Source organism: Parambassis ranga, chromosome 3, assembly GCF_900634625.1.
Source record: "Parambassis ranga chromosome 3, fParRan2.1, whole genome shotgun sequence".
Lineage (NCBI taxonomy): Eukaryota > Metazoa > Chordata > Actinopteri > Ambassidae > Parambassis > Parambassis ranga.
In genome coordinates, this window is record NC_041024.1 from 9,898,858 (window position 1) to 9,918,232 (window position 19,375).

At 43.8% G+C, this 19,375-nt stretch overlaps 1 protein-coding gene across 8 annotated transcripts in view; it reads right to left on the minus strand.

Moving 5' to 3' along the window:
* Positions 1–2,806: 2,806 nt before the first annotated feature.
* Positions 2,807–19,375, minus strand: part of cbfa2t3 (CBFA2/RUNX1 partner transcriptional co-repressor 3) — a 34,094-nt gene continuing 17,525 nt past the window's right edge. For 2 of the 8 annotated variants that reach the window (XM_028401594.1, XM_028401601.1), the window contains exons 2-12: positions 15,720–15,875; positions 13,115–13,356; positions 12,817–12,906; positions 11,962–12,143; positions 9,805–10,088; positions 9,310–9,395; positions 8,040–8,328; positions 7,528–7,596; positions 6,808–6,861; positions 5,013–5,203; positions 2,807–4,525 (exon numbers count right to left, since the gene is read on the minus strand). In XM_028401594.1, the coding sequence (XP_028257395.1) occupies positions 4,133–4,525; positions 5,013–5,203; positions 6,808–6,861; positions 7,528–7,596; positions 8,040–8,328; positions 9,310–9,395; positions 9,805–10,088; positions 11,962–12,143; positions 12,817–12,906; positions 13,115–13,356; positions 15,720–15,875 (2,036 nt within the window). In that variant the 3' untranslated portion in view covers positions 2,807–4,132. Of the gene's footprint in view, positions 4,526–5,012; positions 5,204–6,807; positions 6,862–7,527; positions 7,597–8,039; positions 8,329–9,309; positions 9,396–9,804; positions 10,089–11,961; positions 12,144–12,816; positions 12,907–13,114; positions 13,357–15,719; positions 15,876–15,990; positions 16,180–19,375 lie in introns of those variants that run through there. The other 6 variants (XM_028401600.1, XM_028401602.1, XM_028401599.1 and 3 more) reach the window with 6 other exon arrangements.

Below are 19,375 nucleotides of genomic sequence, written 5' to 3' on the forward strand. Positions count from 1 at the left end.
TTTTTTAAACATGTGTTTTGCCCATAAAATGTACATAGTTAAAAGAAATAAAAAGTGGCTGAAGGGAAGTGTTTGGAGACCCTTGGGTGGTATTCACAACAGCAGAGCCCTTATGTGTTTGCCATCTATAATATCTTCAAAAAAGAGAAAAGTAATGATGCCGCAGCACAAATAGCTTTCATTTCATGAGATAATGAATCTGAAACCCAGCAATGAAATCAGAAAGAAGAGAATATCAGTCTGCTGTTTTCTCTACAGCCTCTTATCTGACATAGTCGACCAAGCTGAAGTTCTCTACTGCTGAGAGGAAACATAAAAACCTGTGAAACCTAAAGAAGACAGTTGTAGCTTTTGGTTGTATTTTGGTCATTATAAGTGGTCTGTTGGGTTTGGCTTTTGTTTAGTTTATCTGAGGGCTTACTGCAGACAAGGAGACACACTCAGAGTTGAGTGGAACTGTCATTATAATCTCATTTTGATGTGGGTATTGACAAACAGGGCACTTAACTGCACAAAGCTGCTGTGTTGTGAATTGAATGTGCCACTATAGTCTGTCTGAGATGTTTCATTAAAGCTCTGAAGGTTTCAAGTAGTTTGTACAGAGACAAAACCCACCCACACACATTCACACACACACACACACACACACACACACACACACACACACACACTCCCACCATTCATTTTATCTCTGCACGGCTTTGTAACTGTAAGAACACGCAGTTAGTATAGGCTTTTTTCACATGCTTCTATTGTTTTTTTAGAGAAGCACTATTCAATATGAAAACAACAAGCACTTTGATTGCTTGGCTATGAATTCGACACATCTGAAACTCAGCTGGCTCATTGAGCGTGCTCTACACTCCTGGGCTCTGAGCGTGTGTGTGTTTCAGACACTTTGGTTAACTGGTGTAGTGGGGCTCTAACCCTATTTCTTCTGGTCTGTCAGAGCCATCTATGGCAATGCAGGAGTACTTTGGTCTGCGCTATTATTGGTTTTGGACGATAAATGGCATGTTATGGTTGTGTTTAGTTTGGTAATATGCAAGTCTGACTACATATGTGTATGTGCCTAATACTAAAGTCCAGCAGTATCAGCAGTGTTGGTGGGATGTGAGGTCTGGTGCGTATACTTTCCACGACAGTTCTTTTCAACTCTTTTAAAACGTTTAAAACGTTGTTAACTTTTTTGTGTGTGTCCATGTCTGCTCTCAACCCGCTTTTCTAAGTCCAGGTCAACTTCTCCTGGTGGTTTAGCTGTATGGTCACAGGAGGTAGCTAGTGTGAGAGGGGGGGCGGAGGTTATGAAGCAGGAATTAGACACTGGGGGGGAAAGGAACACAAAAACATTTAGGTCAACAGCATAACACGAAGGCTACACACGGATGCAGGGGGACTTTGCAGCTTATCCTGTTTGAATTTTAGGTCTCACAAGTTGAGTGGTTTATGAATAAAAAAATCAAGAAAACATGTCAAAGCTACCTTTTTGTCCTAGTTTGGTCCATTATTGTGAATGAAACCATGTAAGTTGTGTATAATTGACCATGGGTTATTGCTGGAACATATGGAAAATAAGGAGAAAGAGGTGATGCAGCTCGCTTGGTTTGTCTCTCCTCAGCTGTCTTCAGCTTATGCTCAAATCACATCTTTACCAATATTAACTTTTCTGTAGCTTAACACTGGCGTATCACATTTAATCCTACATTAACGGCTTGTCCTGCACCATGGGGGAAACACACACACACAAACACACACACAGGTGAAAAAGAACATGACATGATGTGTTAGGTTTGACTTTCCCTGAATTTGGCGAGGATGAACTTATTTTGGAACTGCACCGGGCCTATAGCAGAAACACACTGTTGAGTCCCTTCTTGCAAGATGAAGCTACATTTTACCTCTGTTACCAACAGTCTCCTCCACTCAGGGTCACATGACACTTTGATCTGAGTGAAAAAAAAAAACTTACATGAGAGAAAAAAGTTGATCAATTTGAGAAACAAATGTACTGTGAGAAAATCATATTCTGGACATTAGACTTTAAAGGTTTCTGTTATTTGGCAAACACATTTTTGGACCTCTTTAAATACTATGTACATTCACATTAAGTTACTGATGACTTTAAATATATTTATATGTATCTATATTATATGACACCCTATGGGCAGTTGCTGAGGTTCCATTCAGTAGCTGAATTCTCTTCATATTGCACCTCCGTCCTCTCACTGTCTTACAATGCGAGCAATACAAAATATTCTACAAGAGGGGTTCCATCTCATTAATATAGATACAACAAATCAAACAATAAGTACAATGTGGGGCTTCCTCTCGTAAACAAGCGTCCTTGCTCTGCCTTCACTGCTCAGCCCAAAACTTAAAGGAGGAAAATGAAAGGTAGCAAAACCAAAACAAAGTCCATCTTTCTGGATATACACAAGGGCAGCACATGTGGACATCAGCAACAAGAGACATATTGAAAAATGAAAAGAGGAACATTATCTACAAGCAGGTACATGACCCCCCACCCTCCCTCCCTTACCCACATGACTGCTCTGTGGCTCTGTCCAAAGCAGGCTGGGGTTAGGGGCAGACTCGAGTCAAGTAGCTGGGGAAGAGCATAGAAAGGGAGGTGTGGGATGAGGGGAGGTAGAAAGAGAGAGGAGAACAAAGTCTACACCGCCCTTTACTAGGCTCTTTAATCTGTTTATCATGCTTTGGAAAAGGAGGGAGTGAATGTAAAGGTAAGAGCAATTCCTTGAAATATCTCCTCATTGTGGAGCTTTAAAAAAGCGACTTACAAATAATCTTCCCATATGTCTCTGTAATATGCAAAGCCTTCTCAGACAATGTTTTCAAGCTTGTGTTGAGGTTTTTGGCAGCTCCGTCTCCGTGTGTCATCTCCTTTGACATTGTGTAGCTTTTCCTTTCCTCTTTGTCCTCTCTACCATTCACAAAAAAACCACACTGTGGCAGGGTTTCCATCCATTTCATTAAGTCTTTCTTGTAGGCAAGTTCACAGCATTGTCCATATTCACTAGTCAGGGCCATCACGGAGGAATCTCTATCATTTTATCCAGACTTTAGGAGGCAGCTGCAGATCAATTCAGGTCACAGTTTTTTTGTTTGTTTGTTTTTATTGTATGACTCTCAGTCCTGCTCTACAGCTCCTCTGCAGCCTGATCCTCTCAGGGCTGGCTTATCTGCTGAGGAGGTGATGTTGCTTTGCGTTTGGTTATAAGATGAGTGCTTCTCTTTATCGCTTACTTACTCACTTTGGCAGTGTAATACAAAGGTTTGGATCATGTTATTTTTCATCTTTGAATTTATTTGGGTTCATAATGGTGCAGAGAGGTGAGTCCGGTGTAGATTTTCTTGGCTCGCTAGCAAGGTAGTTAGCAGTTTAAAATTAATTTCTTTTCATATCATCACTGTTAGCATCAGCATCATTATCAATATTATTCTTTATTTAGAATATTTGGACTTTTCTTTATTTTCCCTTAAAGCCAAAAGAAACATTTAATAAATACTAAGCTGTGTTTCTGAGGAATAAATCGCACCCCTTCCCCTCGTAAGGTCTAGGCTTCCTTGCCTGTCTCCATTCGGACACTGTGAGAAAAGTGTCTCATCGGTGAACTGTTCGGACTGTTAGTGCACATCTCAGGGCTGGGAACTGTTCTTTCATTGGTGCTAAATTAAAGGGAAATCCTATCCAAGTGCTAATCAGCCTAGTCATCCCTCCATCAATGCTGCCTTACCACAGCCCTTATCTCGTGTCCTTACGTGGACAGTCCATATTGACCGTGCCTCTATTACTGAGGGCACATCTTCAAGTCAAAGCTCATCCAACACCTCTGATATGTTTCTGTTACAGAGATAAGAGACACTGCACCATTCATGCTTTACACTACATTGAATCCCAGGCTGGAATCTTTGTATCTGTGGCTGTGAAAGAGACAGAAAGGGTATTTTTGGGGAGAAGGTGAGAAAATCAGTCTATCATCAGGTAGTGAGAAGATTTTTTTTTGAGGGGGGAAAGGGAGCAGTGTGCGATGAAGTTTCCTCAGTTTGGTTTTGTGTGGAGTGTGGGCACTGTCAATTCAGTATAGCAGGGAAGGGACAAAGGGCTTGGACGTCAGCGGGAGGTGGCATCCAGTAGGGCGGGTGTAGCTGGAGTGGTGGAGCGAGAGGCACTGCTGGAACTGCTCTCTTTGGGGCTGGCGGAGACACTTCCATTGCCACTGCCTGCCCCTCCCACAACACTGCTTTGGCCTACCAGGGACAGGGGTCCTGGTGGGGTGCTCTCGGAGTGGGTGGGTGGTGCACTGGAGGATGATGAGGAGGAGGAGGAAGGGGTGCCTAGGGGGACACTACTGCCCCCTGGCAACCCCTGTAGGCCTTGACCACAGACGTGGTGGTGCTTCTCCCAGTCTTTGTGTTGACAGAAGGAGCCGCAGTAGCGAGCCGTGTTGCAGCCGCTGCACGTCTCACTGGCTTTCCTCCCGCAATTCCAGCAGCTCTGGTGAGACAGTAGGGAGAGAGATGATTGATAAAAATAAATCTCTTTTATATCCCAGGATTGCAGAGTTTACCTTTTTACTTAAATATACATTAACCCTAACACAAGCCATTTTTTATTATCTGGTCTTTCTTGAATGAGACCACTGGTTTGTTTTACCAGCAGGTGGTGGTCAACTGCTCTGTAATGGTCTGAGCCTGACACTGAGCTCCAACCATCTGGGTCTATCTACTGTTTTTACATAGACTGATTCTGCAATAATCATGACAACAACCAGGAGCAGCCAGCTGTATGGATTATACAATGCAAGATAAAAGGAAGCTGATGGATGCATCAAGAGAGCCTTAAAAAGGAGCCTGATGAGTGAAGAAGGAATTGAAGCACAATGAAAAAGCTTATATTAACTGCATGTTCTTACACGTACAAAGCAATGTATAGATCAAATGAATGCATGGTGAGAGTGTGTGTGTACGTGCGGGGGTTCTGTGATACTCACTTCACTGGAGTCTTCCTGCTGGTTGATGACTGTTAGTGCGTCCTCAGAGGCTTGCCTCTTTGCCTCGGCCAGTGCCCTCTCCATTTTGGAGCGTTCGGCTGAAATCATCTCATGAGCCTTCCTCTCAGCGTCTGACACCGCCTTCTGCAGCTCTGACATCGCCTGTCGCTTAACCTCATTCACTGCCTCCTCTGAGAAAGAGAGAGAAAAGGGAGACAGGGGGAAGGGTTAGCATGCATGGACATTATCATTCCATCCTGCCTGCTTTGTCATCCTTAATAAAGACTCTTTAAGCTGCCATCTTGTTATATCTCAAGGAAACAGATGTACTGTAAATCATCCAAGATTTATAACTTTCTGCCAGAAAAGTGAATCAGCCAGACTTCAATAATTAATTCAAACATGTCCAGTCACAGTAATTTTCAGTGATGACAACAACAGATGTCACCAAGTTGGCTCTTACTATCCAAGATTCAGAGATTATATTATATGTGTCATCCTGCCATAAGAATTGAACTGTAATAAAAAATTGTTTACAATAGAGAATGAATAATATTCTCAGCATGTCTTCCACTGCAGGACTTCCTTAAATGTAGATTTTTATCACAGGCCTTTTGTTCTTTCAGCCCGCTGTATGCGTGAGGCAGGTGTGTAGACTCCATTCCAGATGGCAGTCTAAAATAGAAACTTCCTGGAGTCGCTTCTCAGTGAGAGGCAGGAGTGATTACATTTTGCCGTCTTTCATTATTGTCCTCATATGCACGGCAAATGCACACAGTGGAAGATGTCACATAAGACTTTATACACTTGAGAATACAAATTTAGCCTCTGTATAAATCAAATGCATTTATAATATATAAAATGTCAACATTTTTACTTTCTCTCTCTTGGTCCTCCTCCTCTAGGTTTGTCACATGCGCACGCATAAAGACACAAATATACACACACACATACATACAATTGGGTTGCCAGGTGTGCTAGACCAACCAAGTAGGAGGTGAGTCTGATACTGTTCCCCATTTTCTCCAGTCAGTGTTTGTTTGAGAGGGAACTCATAAATAACTGTCACTTTTCCTCACTGCTCCACTCCAGTTGTTTCAAACTACTGTGCAAAAAGATAGGCAAGCAGGGGAAGCCTTATCCACACACTGCTCCCATATAAGTGGCTGTGTGTGTATGTTTTTAGGTGCAGCCTGTTTCCTATGCTCATATGCTAAAACATTCTGTCACTCCTGAAAAGTCACACTCAGACACACATCTCTCTGCCGTTCCTCGTCCCTTCATCCTGCCTCTACCTTTATCCTTCATTTCTACTCCTTTTTTCTTTTTCAAACCCCCTCCCCTTCCTCCTCCTTCGCTTTCTTCTCTACCTTGCAAACACTATCTGCATTATTCCAAGCTTCTCAATTATCTGGCCTAATGCATGCACCACTAAGATTAGTTTGCAAATTTAATTAATTCTTATCAAGGAGACTGCATAGCAGATGCTGGGGCAATTAGCACTTAATGGAAAACATGGGGGCAGCAATATTAACGTTTTAATTCCACAGGGATTTGGCAAGTCCCTGAGACGTGTTATTTCTGTCTGCTTTTTCACACTTCAGATCTTATTTTTAAAAAGCACTGTAGTCTCTCAACCTGAACCAGACCAGAGAGTGTGTGCCTGGTTTTAATTAAAAGCAAGAGTTGCTGCAACAACATTGGGCAGACTCTACCTGGCTGCTGAGATAGAGGTGAAACATTCACACATGCAAACATTAGAGGTGAGATGTCGAGAGTGAGATATGCTACTCACCCTGCTTGTTTTGGAGGTGCTTTAGTGCTGGGGAGAGCGGGATGCTTGTAGTACCTGTATGAAAAACAACTGCAATTAAAAGAGCTTTTTTTCTGCTGGTGAAAATGCAGCACAGTATTTTGCCGACAGCAGCAGCATCTTTCCTCCGCAGGGTATTGGAGTATGAGTGCAACATAATAGAGCTGGGACTGAGGGCTGAACCAGACGACTCCTGGGATGGGCTTTATCTAACATGCAATATACAAGAAGGCCCATGCAATGCAACACTCCCACCTGCTTCTCTTTGGCTGCAAAATGAGCCAAACATCATAATAAGATCAGGATTTTGTGTCTGTTCTACGTTTGATACACTTCCATCATGTGTATGAAATGTGAATGAAAGAATTTAGAGAGTGGAGACCAGTTTAGCTCCATCCTGTGCTGCGCTGCTGCGGCCTATCGTAGGGCCAGTGACTGCATTTTCACTGCAGCTTTAACTGCAGTGGCCTTTCATAGTGGTGACAGATGGAGGGCATTTAGCCCTGATGACACAGAGGGCCTCCAATCCTCTGGCCTGATGGACCTACGGCTGTAAGGCCTCTGTCTCTGCCTGCCTCTGTAGCCAGAGTGATAGCCAATGAAGACTGATGATGGCACCTGTGTGTGTGTGTGTGTGTGTGTGTGTGTGTGTGTGAGGTCACTCATGAAAACAATAGAAAGAATAGGTAGCCTGTCTCTTACCAGCTTTCCTCCAGATTTCTTCTGGGAGGTATCCTGAGGGAGGCCTGTGTAAGAAGTCTCGGTGGATGTCTGAAAAACACACAGACACACACACACACTTAGTTTTATGTCTGTCTACACACACCTCTTGATATACGTGCACACACATCCATCCAAGTCTTCCCTGTAGTTTCCAATTCTATTTAGAATCATTACTAACTATGTGTGTGGCAACATCAGTCAGTAAGCAGTCATTGCTGGGAAGGGATGGGGAACACAGGAGTTAGATGTGAATACAAATCTTAATTATGAATGAGCATGCTGTCAACATAAGGGTGCACTCAGTTGGTGACAGATCCAGGATGTTGAAACAAGATTTGTATTGCCTCACAGTGTGAGCTGTAACTTGTAAATCAGCTCCAACATATGATCATCTCACTTACTTTTTGTGTCTAAATTGATTTGGAAATATAAGCCCTACCTTGCTGTGAGTGTTTTGCTTTGCCAAACATACCCTGAGTGTGTTTGTCTACCTGTCTGTCTGCCTGTCTGCCTTTCAGCAGCCGAGGAAGTTCCTATGGGCAGTGACTCGCTGCTGCTAGCTGTGTTGGAGGAGGAGTTGTGGTGAGAAGTAGGAGGAAGAGGAGGAGGAGGAGGAGGAAGGCAGTGCTGTCCGTTGCTCCCACCTTTTTTCATCTCCTCTACGTCACTGTAACGCCGAATCCAGTGGTTCATCTCCTCCCGGTCGGCTTCCTGGCAGCGACGCAGCACCGTCAGAGAGCGCCGTGTCTTCTCTACCATGTCCATGATGCAGTTCAGGAGCTGCAAAGGCGATAGAGACAAACATTTACTATAATTGATAAATGAACAAGAGGATAAGTTTGTCCATTTATGTAAAAAAAATGCTAAACACCAATGTTTTGAAATAAATCAAACTTAATACACGCATGAAAATTTCTTGAAATCTCTTGAAGCCACTAATACCACCAAGCAGATGTGTATGTGTGTCTGCCTGTCTGTTCATCGTCTGCCTATCAGTGAATTTCAATGTCTTAGAGCCTTACAATAGTGATAAATCTGCTGAGGTGGCAAGCTCAGTTGCCTGCCACCTCAACAGATTTCTTTTTTCCCTTCTGATGTAAACAATGTGACTTTTTTCCACAGTGCCTTGTCTTTCCAGCCGCAGCAATGGGTTTAGCATGGTTGACATTCAATCCATATCATTATTCCCATTCATCTTTCCCTCTCTCTGCTTCTGCCTTCCTTTTCTCTCTCTCTCTCTCTCCACCACCTCCCTCCCCTCTGAGTTAGCTATATTTATTTCAGTGAAGTGTTTCTAATTTGGCAGGGGTCCAGGCCTGGCCAGCTCTCTCCATGACTGCAGCTCTTGTCTCAGCTGCTCTCCCCAGCTGGAGCTGCTCTCTGCTGGGTCCTGAGCTCCATCTGGGGCCCTGCTTCTCTCTACCCCTCTCTCTCCTTCTCCTCTTTCTCTGTGTATCCAGTGTACAAGATTTTCTCTTCCTACAATTGGATGGTAGGAACCCAGATAGGTGCCTGTCTGTTGTTGATTCACCACACTGACTCCGGCCTCTTAAGGTCAGCTGTCCATCAACTGCTAACCCAGCTGGGACAGGAGCTCTTCTGTCTGTCAACAGTTCGTGCCCCTGTCATCTGCATGCCAACTTTAGCACTAAAACTAACTTTAATCACCTGCTGACCTCTCAGCTGTTTTTTTCACTGCCCTAATATGAATAAAACAAAGAGAGGATTGACATTAAACATGGCTACTGTGCCGGTGCATACATTATCAAGGTGCTTCCATTCCTCTGCCCACTCTCGGTCTGTTAGGCGGTGGTCGATCACCTCTTCTTGGCGGGCTCCATGCACTGCTGTAAAACACGCAGGAAGCCTCTGTTAGATTCACATGCAGTACAACATACTGGTGACAATATTTACCCTTATATATGCTGGTGGCTGAAAGGGTACTTAACCCAATAAATATAACTGGATGAAAGGTGACACACAGGGTTACATGAGTTTGTAGCCATGAGGCAGTTTGGTTAAGATTTCATCTCTTTCCTTTTGGGAAAGCAAAATGAAGGCATATATGGGAGCACCAGTTGGCTACATGGGCATGTATGTCTGTGGTCTTTATATAGACACTCTGCTACAAGGATTATCACCCTGCACTGACAACTGGCCTTTGTTCTCTATGTACACCCCACTTATATATACACAGGTTTACTCTGTGCTGACCATATACCGTAACTATGAATGCTGTCTACAGGTTGGTCCTACCTGTTTGTCTGTGCCTGTCTCGTGCTTCACGGTGTTCATTGTGTCTGTAAGCGTCTCTGTACTGGTGTGCCAGGGCCATGTCTTCTAATCGATAGTGCTGGGGTCCCATCTGGGGGTTAGGCGGGTGTGACAGACCATTGGGAGGGTGTGTAGAGATGCCGTTGGGGGGCGGGTGAGCAGGCAGGCCCGTGCTGGGGCTGAAGCGTTGGCTGGGGCTGATGGTGCAGGGCCTCTTTGCCAGGTGCTCCGGGTGCAACCCATCTCTTTCCGAGCTGTCTTTGGTCCTGCAGAGGAGCCAGAAGGAACTGATTAAAACATGGTTGACTGTTAAAAGTGAATGATGTGAATGATGTCTGTACCTAAAAGTTTGCAGTATACAGTATGAACAATCTGAACAGAATTGTTGTGAACATGACTATCCTTGTTTACTTCATAAGGCTAAATGTTGACAAATGTCTAAAGGCAGAGTGAACTTTTATACTGCGCCTCTCTCCAACTAGTCAATCTATGGCCTGCCAGACCACAATGAGTAATGTGAAAACTTGTGGGATGGCTTTGCCAGGCTAAATATACAATGCCAATGTATTACTTCATAGTTCAAGAAAGCGTGCCACAGAAGCTTCCTTAAAAAGAGGACGAAGGGAGAAAAAAATCAACTGAAAATCAACTGTAATAACATAAAACAGGGACTGAATTCAATATAACAAAATGGCAGTGGTTGAGTTTTATGTTACTGCAGAATCGCCTATATCTAATCTGTGTATCTGACCCTGTAAAATACAACAACCCTAAATGTGTTTTTTTTTAAGTTCAACAACTCACATATGGTGCCAACGCACACGCACTAACACACACGTGTCTATCTATCCCTGCTGAGAGCTGCTTGTTGTTCAGTTACAGTAAGGCATTGCCTCTCCAAAGCTTCTGCACAGCTGTACGCCATATGTATCAAACAAAACCGACTCCAACTGCACACCCTGCGTCTCAAGCTCTTAATCTGAATATCCCTCGGCCTGCTCTTAGATTGTAAGTGTTTCTCCCTCTCCCGCCCACCCTGCTCTCGGGCTTAAGGGGCAATATGGGCTGAACGCTGTGTATTTGGCAGATGTTTAGTGACACTCATTTGTGTTTGTGTACTTTAAGTGTGTGTGTGTGTGTGTGTGTGTGTGCATGTGTGTGTGAATGAGGGAGAAGCTGTGTTTTTAAGCCATCTGGACAGTTAAAATGGGAGTGTTGATATTAATCTGTTTAGCTGGATGGCAATAGCCAGGCATTCAGATGGAAATCACTCTTTATCATCCTGGGGATCAAAGGCGAATAAATGCAACCCTACCTCATGTAGATGGTGTGTGTGTGTGTGTGCTCATCCCCCGTTATCCACGTGTATATTTGTGCATGTCTGCTATATTCATACACATCTTATCGGCTGTGTAATGACAAATCAGAGGAACAGCTGGCCTGGCGTAGGCCTTGCCCCAGCTGGACTCCCCACCCCCCACCACCCCAAAAGGTCAGGAGGCGGAGGTGTGCGGATTACAGTGGAATTGCATGTCCAGCTACAACCTTTAGTCCCAACCAAACCACCACTACCACCAGCACCCAACCCCCCCCCCCCCCCCTTATACCCCCGCTCAGGATGTGCTCAGCATTATTGTCAGCACATCACCATCTGGACACATTACTGACATATGGACAGCTGCTGGGAGCCCACAGGTCGGAGAGAGCGAGAGACAGAAAGTGAGTAAGAGGAGTGAAGAAGTGATCAGAGAAGGACAGCGCCAGTAAGAGAAGAAGGATGGATAGTAGTTAATTCCCTTTTGTGTCATCTTATTAGCATAGGGAAATGTGGTACAATAGAAAACCATAGCTGGGTTGGTGTTGACGACATTTACTGTACTCTCTCTCTCTGTTTTGCTTTTCTCTTTTTCTTCTCCTACTCTGCATTTATCTCAGTGCTCCCTCCCAGACAGCTGGCAGAGCCAGTCTGGCATCAGGGCTGTCCAGACTTCCGCCACAGTGGATTTATAGTCTTCCCTTGTCACTTGGCATTCTGAAATACCCGAATATAATTCATTTACAACAGTCTATGTGAATGTCTGCCAATGTATGTACATTTGTTATGTCTGTGTTTTCTTGTGTTTAATGGAGCGATGCTACCTGTCAGGGGTCCTTCTTTTGCCGTGCTCATTCATTTCCACCATGATCTCAGAGGAGTCGAGGGGCGAGCTGGCATTGGCGTCCAGGAGCAGCTGCTCGTGTTGGGCCAGATACTGAGCTGGAGTCTGTTTGGCCAACCTAGCACAGTGGAGCAATTCTCTTTGCAGTAGAGGCAGGTTTGCCTTCAGTGTTAAAAAAAGAAGGACAAAAGAAGTCTCTGATTAGGAATAAAGTAAGTTGTTGCAGGACAGATATAGATTTGTAGAAACAATGTAAATGTAGAGTGTTAAGTGGTCAAGAGAAGGGCTGAAAACTGATGCTGGGACAATAGATAGATGGGGTGAGAGAGAAATACTGCCAGATTGGGACAAGAAAAAAAAAGAAAGTGATAGATGAAGAGACAGGATGAGACAAGACAGGTCCCTCGACACATTCCTCTACCATGTGTCTAACCCTCTCTCTCTCTCTCTGGGGGTGTGCTGTTGTGTGTGTGTTGTCTGTATGAGTGTGTAACAGTGCCGTCAAATAGCTCTCTCAGACCTGTCTGGTTGATATAACACAGCTATTGCTGCAATGTCCCAGATGTGAAGGATCATCACACACCAGGAGGTCTGACACAGTCTCACACACAATCACACACACCCCAGCTATTTACATACACATCCTATCACTGTTTACAGTCAATATGGATGCTACCACATTTACATGGTATATGTCTCTCTCTGTTTGGAGGTAGATAGGAGCACACAAAGGAAAACACAGAGACCATTGTTTTGAACTTTGACTAAATGGAGCAATGAGGTGTATGAATGGCAGTCAATGGATTTAGTTTGGATAATACAAATAGGCATTTACCTTTAGGAAAGGAATGACAAAAGGCCTCAGAGGGAAGTTGGTGGCCTCGTGAAGTTTGGAGTGAAACTCTTCAATGGTGAGAGTGGAGTTCTGTTAAAGACAACAATATGTGAGAAAGAGAGAAAGCAACTTTGCTAAGAGACAAACTTTGCATGAGCAAAGTTGTGATCTAATGAGAATTTTTCCAACATACTGTATAAACGTATGCTAAATAAGGAAAAAAATGTATTGACCTGTTCCGTAATAGTCTCGGAAACATTAATTACAGAAATTATACAAAAACAATATCACAACATACCACCAGTCCCAGCACAAGGCTGCGCACTCTCTCTCCAATCTCAGGTGATATGTCGTTGCCAAACTGCTGCAGCGTGGTAAGGAAGCGTTTCAGTTTGCAGAGTTGGCGGGCACCACAAGCTGGCGGGAGCTGCTGGTTGGACAGTGAGGCCGTTGAGGACATGGCTGGCCCATTACTGAAGCCGTTGGGAGTGGACGGAGCACCGTTTAACGATGTAGGAGAGTGGCTGCTCCCATTTAGCACTGCAGATAAACAGACAGAAGGATGAGACGGTGTGAATTAGGTCAGTAGTTTCTGTGAGGTGTCCAAGGGGGCACATCTGACAGAACGGGGGGCATAAAGAGGGCAGAAGCCTTTAGAAGAAGAAAAACAAGTAAAACACACAATAAACTCAAAACTGATACCCATCTTGCAGGACACACAGAATGCAGTTATTCAAATTTCTGACAGTTTCTGGGAGTTGTAGGTGTGTTTGTTTTGATGTCTTACAAGTGGTACCAATTGACCACCCGTCCAGTCCCTCACTCACTTACTCAACCACCCACCCACTCCTTCACTCACTCACTCACTCACTCACTCACTCACTCACTCACTCACTCACTCACTCACTAGGACACAACTATAAGAGGATCTTGTTAAAGGGGTGCCAAAAATAGTCCTGTGGCCTGTGTTACTTTTATTCCAGTAGCAGGTGTGTAGCTAAATCTGGCCCTGCACATGTCCACCAGCTGAAAGTAGATTTGCAGCTTTGAGGGTCAGAATAGATGCAGCGTTCATACACACACACACATATATATATATAATCACTCACATATTTTTCTTAATGCAGGCACAAACAAACTCATAAATACACAGATGAGCACATACACACTCAACCTTTCACCTGAAAGGCACTTTGTCAATCTGTCCTGTCTCTCACCATGTGATGCATGTCTGTGTGTATGTGCTGGAGCACGTAATGACAACCACAATGGTACGTGGAATTCTGTGTTTGCAATCAATGTTTCTATGTGTAATTCATGCCAACAGAGTAAGCTAGCACCTACATCTAAAGTACAATTACATTACAAATGCAGCAACTGCAAGGTTGTCCCTATACACAAATACAGACTACACACAGTTTAGTTGTTCACTCTAGTTCTTGTGGTTCCTCTCAGGCATGCTTGTTGCTCTAATCCATGGGTCGAAGGCCTGAACACATATGGACTAACCCATGTGATCTCAACAGGCAGCACTTGTGTTCTGGTTTTAGAGAGAGAGGGAGAGGTGCAAGGAGAGAGAGCTACACTGCTGACCGCTCACGACAACAGGTGAAATAACATGGCCTGTCATTGCTATATAGGGAAGAAAGTAGTCTACAACACTGCAACACCATCCGGCGCCGATGTCCCCTGAACCGACCACCGCCTGACCAGCTGGTAAACAACACAGACTCACATGTGTACACACCGCACTCACACAGCCGTTTCAAGACACTTGTCCCACCAGCAAGACCATTATGCACACAAAAAGACGCGCCTGCAGGGACACACACCTGACACACAAGTGACTTCAACAGTTGTGCACCAGAAAAAGGAAAGAAACACATATTTGGAATTTCCCTCCCTTCAAACAGGCATATGAAGTGATAGTTGACCCAAGTCAAACAAATGGCAGCATAGTCCACTGTAGAAGGTGTCTGTGGTATTGAGAGAATGTCTTGAATGACTGATTAAATATTTAGATAATCTGAAAATTAATCAATGCTTTTTTTTGAGATTCTGATTGTATGTGGGTGTAGACAATAATATGCATTGTAACTGGTTACAGTAGTACAGTTTTAACATGGATGCCAGCCATTAAATCAGATGTGCATGTCAGTATTTTCTAGTGGTATTAAGTGTAATGCTCTAATCCTTAAAGTATGTTGGATATACTCAAACATAGCAGCTTTGGTTCAAAGCTATAACATAAACAGATAGAATTATTAGCTTGGCTTATTTGTGTACACTTGAACTTTGGTCTGAGAAGCAATCTAATCACATCCTGCTCCACGCAAACTGTGGTCTGGCTTAGATTTAAATGCAGTATTGAAGAACATCTAAAAAGGACCAAAATATGATGTGGTGTCCTAAAAATGATGTGATTTGGCATACGATTATGCATCAATGAATATAACTAGAATGATGGGGATAAAAAGTGTCTTTTTAACTTTTAGTCCAGCCAAAATCAGTGACCAATAAGTGACAAAATACCTGTGATAAAATTGTCCAATCAGGTTGTAACCTTATCCATGTTTCTTTTGTTTTATATCTTTTAGTTCAACATAAAAATGCCATCGAGACTAAAGTTTCTCTTTTTGTTTGGAATAGAACAAAGAGGTCCAAAAACCATTAAATGCACCCTTAAGCTGTGGATCATTGATGCAGCACATGCCAACTTAGTGGTTAACGGCCTGCTGACATGACACTTCAGCACAAAAAACATCTTTAACTCAAGGAAAGCATGTATATAAATGCACATGAAAGAGTAACTGTGGCCTATGTGTAGTTCCATAACTTTTAGTGTTTGGACTGTATGTCCATTACTAATGGTAAGCACATAAAAAGAATTTAAAAATCCTTACTTGATTTACTTGTGGCAGGGGTGAATGAAGCATTGCGACTGGTTGATTGGCTGACAGCCGGGGGTGGAGGAGGCATAGTGGGTGGGGTGGACCTGGGCTGGGTTTTCACATCCGCAGGTGAATCTGGCATTGTTCCAACCTTCTGCACTCTGCTACCTGCAATATAAAAGGAGGAAAGAGAGAACAGAGACAGTTATCAAGACAGAGCTCCAGCTTAAAAAAAATCAGACTTTCAAAGTGGAGACAGCTGGTTAAGGAGGAGACCACTGACATTTTCACCTGGGAGCCATCGATTGTTTCCTTGAACCAAGAGCCCCATATAAAGACCCAAAACAAATCAATGCAGGGAGTGGAAATGAATCCAAACTTGTATTGTCTTTCTTGTTGGAGACTTGTGGGCCTGGGAGACATACAGTAACACCTGCTCACTCGCTCAGCTGCTGCTGACTGAAATCCTCCTCCTTCTCTTCCCTCTCCCTCTCCCTCACACATACACAATCGCTGTAGCCATGACATCCCAATCAGTGCCCCTCCACTGTAACCTCCAACCCCCAAATACACACATGCACACAGAACACACACTCGCATGCACACACTGCTCTCCGCCTGTCCCTTCTCGTTCCCTAGCTCAGACAGCCGGCTTGACAGCCAGCGACAAGTGCAGCTGGATCTGCTGCTGTCCATCACTGCAGACTGGCTTTCAGCAGAGCTGTGTCCTGCTACCAGAGGCTTCACTGTCCTCTGCCAGACACCCTGCCAGGACCAAACAAGGCAAGGCCAAGCTCTGTAGTGTGAAGGGAATGGATGGCACAGCAAGGGAGAAGAAAACACGACACGGAGTAAATGTGTCCACGTGCGTGTGTGAGAACTGATGTCTTATGTTGTGAGAGGAATCCATACAGTATATGCACCACATGTCTTAAACAAAAACAAAGTCATGCACAAAACTGCACAAACTAAGTCAACCTCTATCTATTGATCTATCTATGGATCATTGACTGCCTTTCTGTCTATGTGTCTGTCGGAGCAGCTGCTGGAACTAGATCCTTTTGCATGTAAACCTGAGCTGATGGTGTGACGACTTTTTCAGCCTGTGATGAGATAGCTTTAAAAGATGTGTGTATAAGTACAATAAATGAGCACTTTGTAATGAAAACAATAAAATCTATATGACACACAGAAATGTGTGCTTCTCTGTTTGACTCTTTTATAAACACATGGATTCATAATGAAAGACTGAGGAAAGAGAGCTCTCCACTGTACTGTAAAGCAAAAGCAGATGTAAAGCATCTGTAGACTTTATGTGGCTTTCATTGATTCTTAATAACTCTTGCTGCACCATCTCTCTCTTCTCCTCCTCAGCTGTCTCTTAATGTATCAAAAGAATAGTACAAACTGAATTACAATATGCAATATTTCTTAATTCTACAGTCTCATTCACAGAGTACCCATCTCTCACTTTAGCAGTTAAGGGACAATACCTTGTACGTCTGCTAATAACTAACAAAGAAACAAAGCCCCATCATTATTTTCAATGCCACTTTATACTTTTTTACCCTGGTTTGAAATCCTGTGTGCAGCTGTGGTGTTAATGTATTATAGTCAACAACACATTAAATCACTGTCACATAATGTGTTTTTCCTTTTACTCGTCTGTCTCAGTTGGCCTCAGTCCTTGGTGTTAGCCTATTTCTGACAGCTCATGTAGAAGCATTCAACAGCTGGTGTCTGTATTTAAAGAGTGCCACACTAAAGTGTGCAGTACGAGGGCCATTGACACAGTGATCCTCAGCAACACGAGGGGCACTCGGCTGTTTGCCCTACGCCAGACGCTCTGAACACAAACACACAAGGTTGTAGATAGATAGAGGCAGACGGGCCTTGCTGGTATAAATAGATGCAGCCATTCTCTTCTATAGATCGCTAAACACATAAACAAGCTCTCCATGTGGCTCAATTGGTGGGCTGACGTCTGTATGGAAGCAGCCATATGTTTCAGTAAACATCCTCTTTGATCACTGCAGTGCATGATGTAGAACCACGCTACATACTAACATGTATTATATTAACCAAACTATAAAGTTATAGAGGGGAGGAGAGGAGAGGAGAGGAGAGGAGAGGAGAGGAGAGGAGAGGAGAGGAGAGGAGAGGAGAGGAGAGGAGAGGAGAGGAGAGGAGAGGAGGAGATGGATAAGGCCACCATCCTGTCTGTCTGCTCCCACCGTGGGATTACAGACAGCTGTTTAATCTGACCAGCTACAGGGACAGGGCACACACATACGCACCATGCTCTGGATTTTACTTTTAATACATTAGGAAGTCTGCTAGGTCTGCAACCCCATCTGTGACCATCTGTGCTCTCATTGTGTTTTGCCCTGAAGGGCGAAACATTTATACCAAAAAGAAGATCCCAGGTAAAGCAGACTTGTGCTTAGGTTTATGCTCTTGTCTGTAAATCTGCTATTCCACAGAGTGTCTGAGAGAACCTGAGAAAAAAAAAGATATGCCCTAAATATGACTGAAAATACAACAGTATGATACAATCATTACCCACCTTGGTGCCGCTGTCTGTGTCAGTTTGTCTCTTTGTCTCTGAGCCGCTCTGAACAGCTGTATGTCTGTACGTTTGACGTAATCAGGGCTAAAAGATTTCTCATCAAAGAAACAGTCTGAGTTCTAAAAATGTTCTGTATTCCACTCTCCCCTTGTGCCATGATGAAACAAGATGAAAAAAACAATTCACTGCAAGACACACAAAACCGCAGAAAACATACTGTAGAACTGCACACACACAGCACAGTGGTCTGTCCAACTTTCTTAAGTCATTTTGGGGTCTCATTACAGATTTAATGACACATGCTCCCATTAAAACCCCGTAACACAGACACACATACACAACTAAATACCACCACGTAATGACGAGACATAAGAAGGCTGTTCGGATGCTGGTGGTAGATTTTGGTCTCAATGGTATATGCCTGCATGTATATCTGTGTGTGTGCAGTTGTGCTTCCATTGGAAATACAGCTGTAACTTATTAGCTTTAGCTAACCGCTGCAGAACAGTCCCCTTAAATCCCCCCGTCTATTCAATCTCTCATACTCCACAGAGACTCTTGTCAGTGACCACATAGCCCTAAAACTCTCCCTCTGTCTCTCGCTCGCTCGCTCCCTCCCACTGTAATTCCCCCAGTCTCCAGGAATGCTGTTGTTTTTAATTTCTCCCAGCTGCTCTGGCTGGCTGCCCAGCCGCCTGCCTTTCCACATCTGTTCCCTATCAAGCCGCTGTGGAGTCCACACAAACAGAGCCTGAGCCTCTGGCCCCCAGCCCCCCACCAGGCCTTTATATCAAAACATTGGGGATTATGAGCCCTGTGTCCTGGACCTAAGACTTAAGGATATAGCACCCACAGCACCATCCAATCTCATATTTTCAACTCTATTTTCTTTCTCTCATTCAAAACAAAAAGACACTTCATTAGCACAAAACCAATATGTCATCTTCATGTGACTTGGAGCTGTTTTTGTCTGTGTGTGCCAACTAGTTTTATATTTTGAGTGTGAACAGTGTCACAGGTAGGGTGGATATGTGTGTGTGTATGTGTGTGTGAGAGAGTCTCAATATAGAGGCTGCTTCTGCTGCTTCTGCAGACAGAT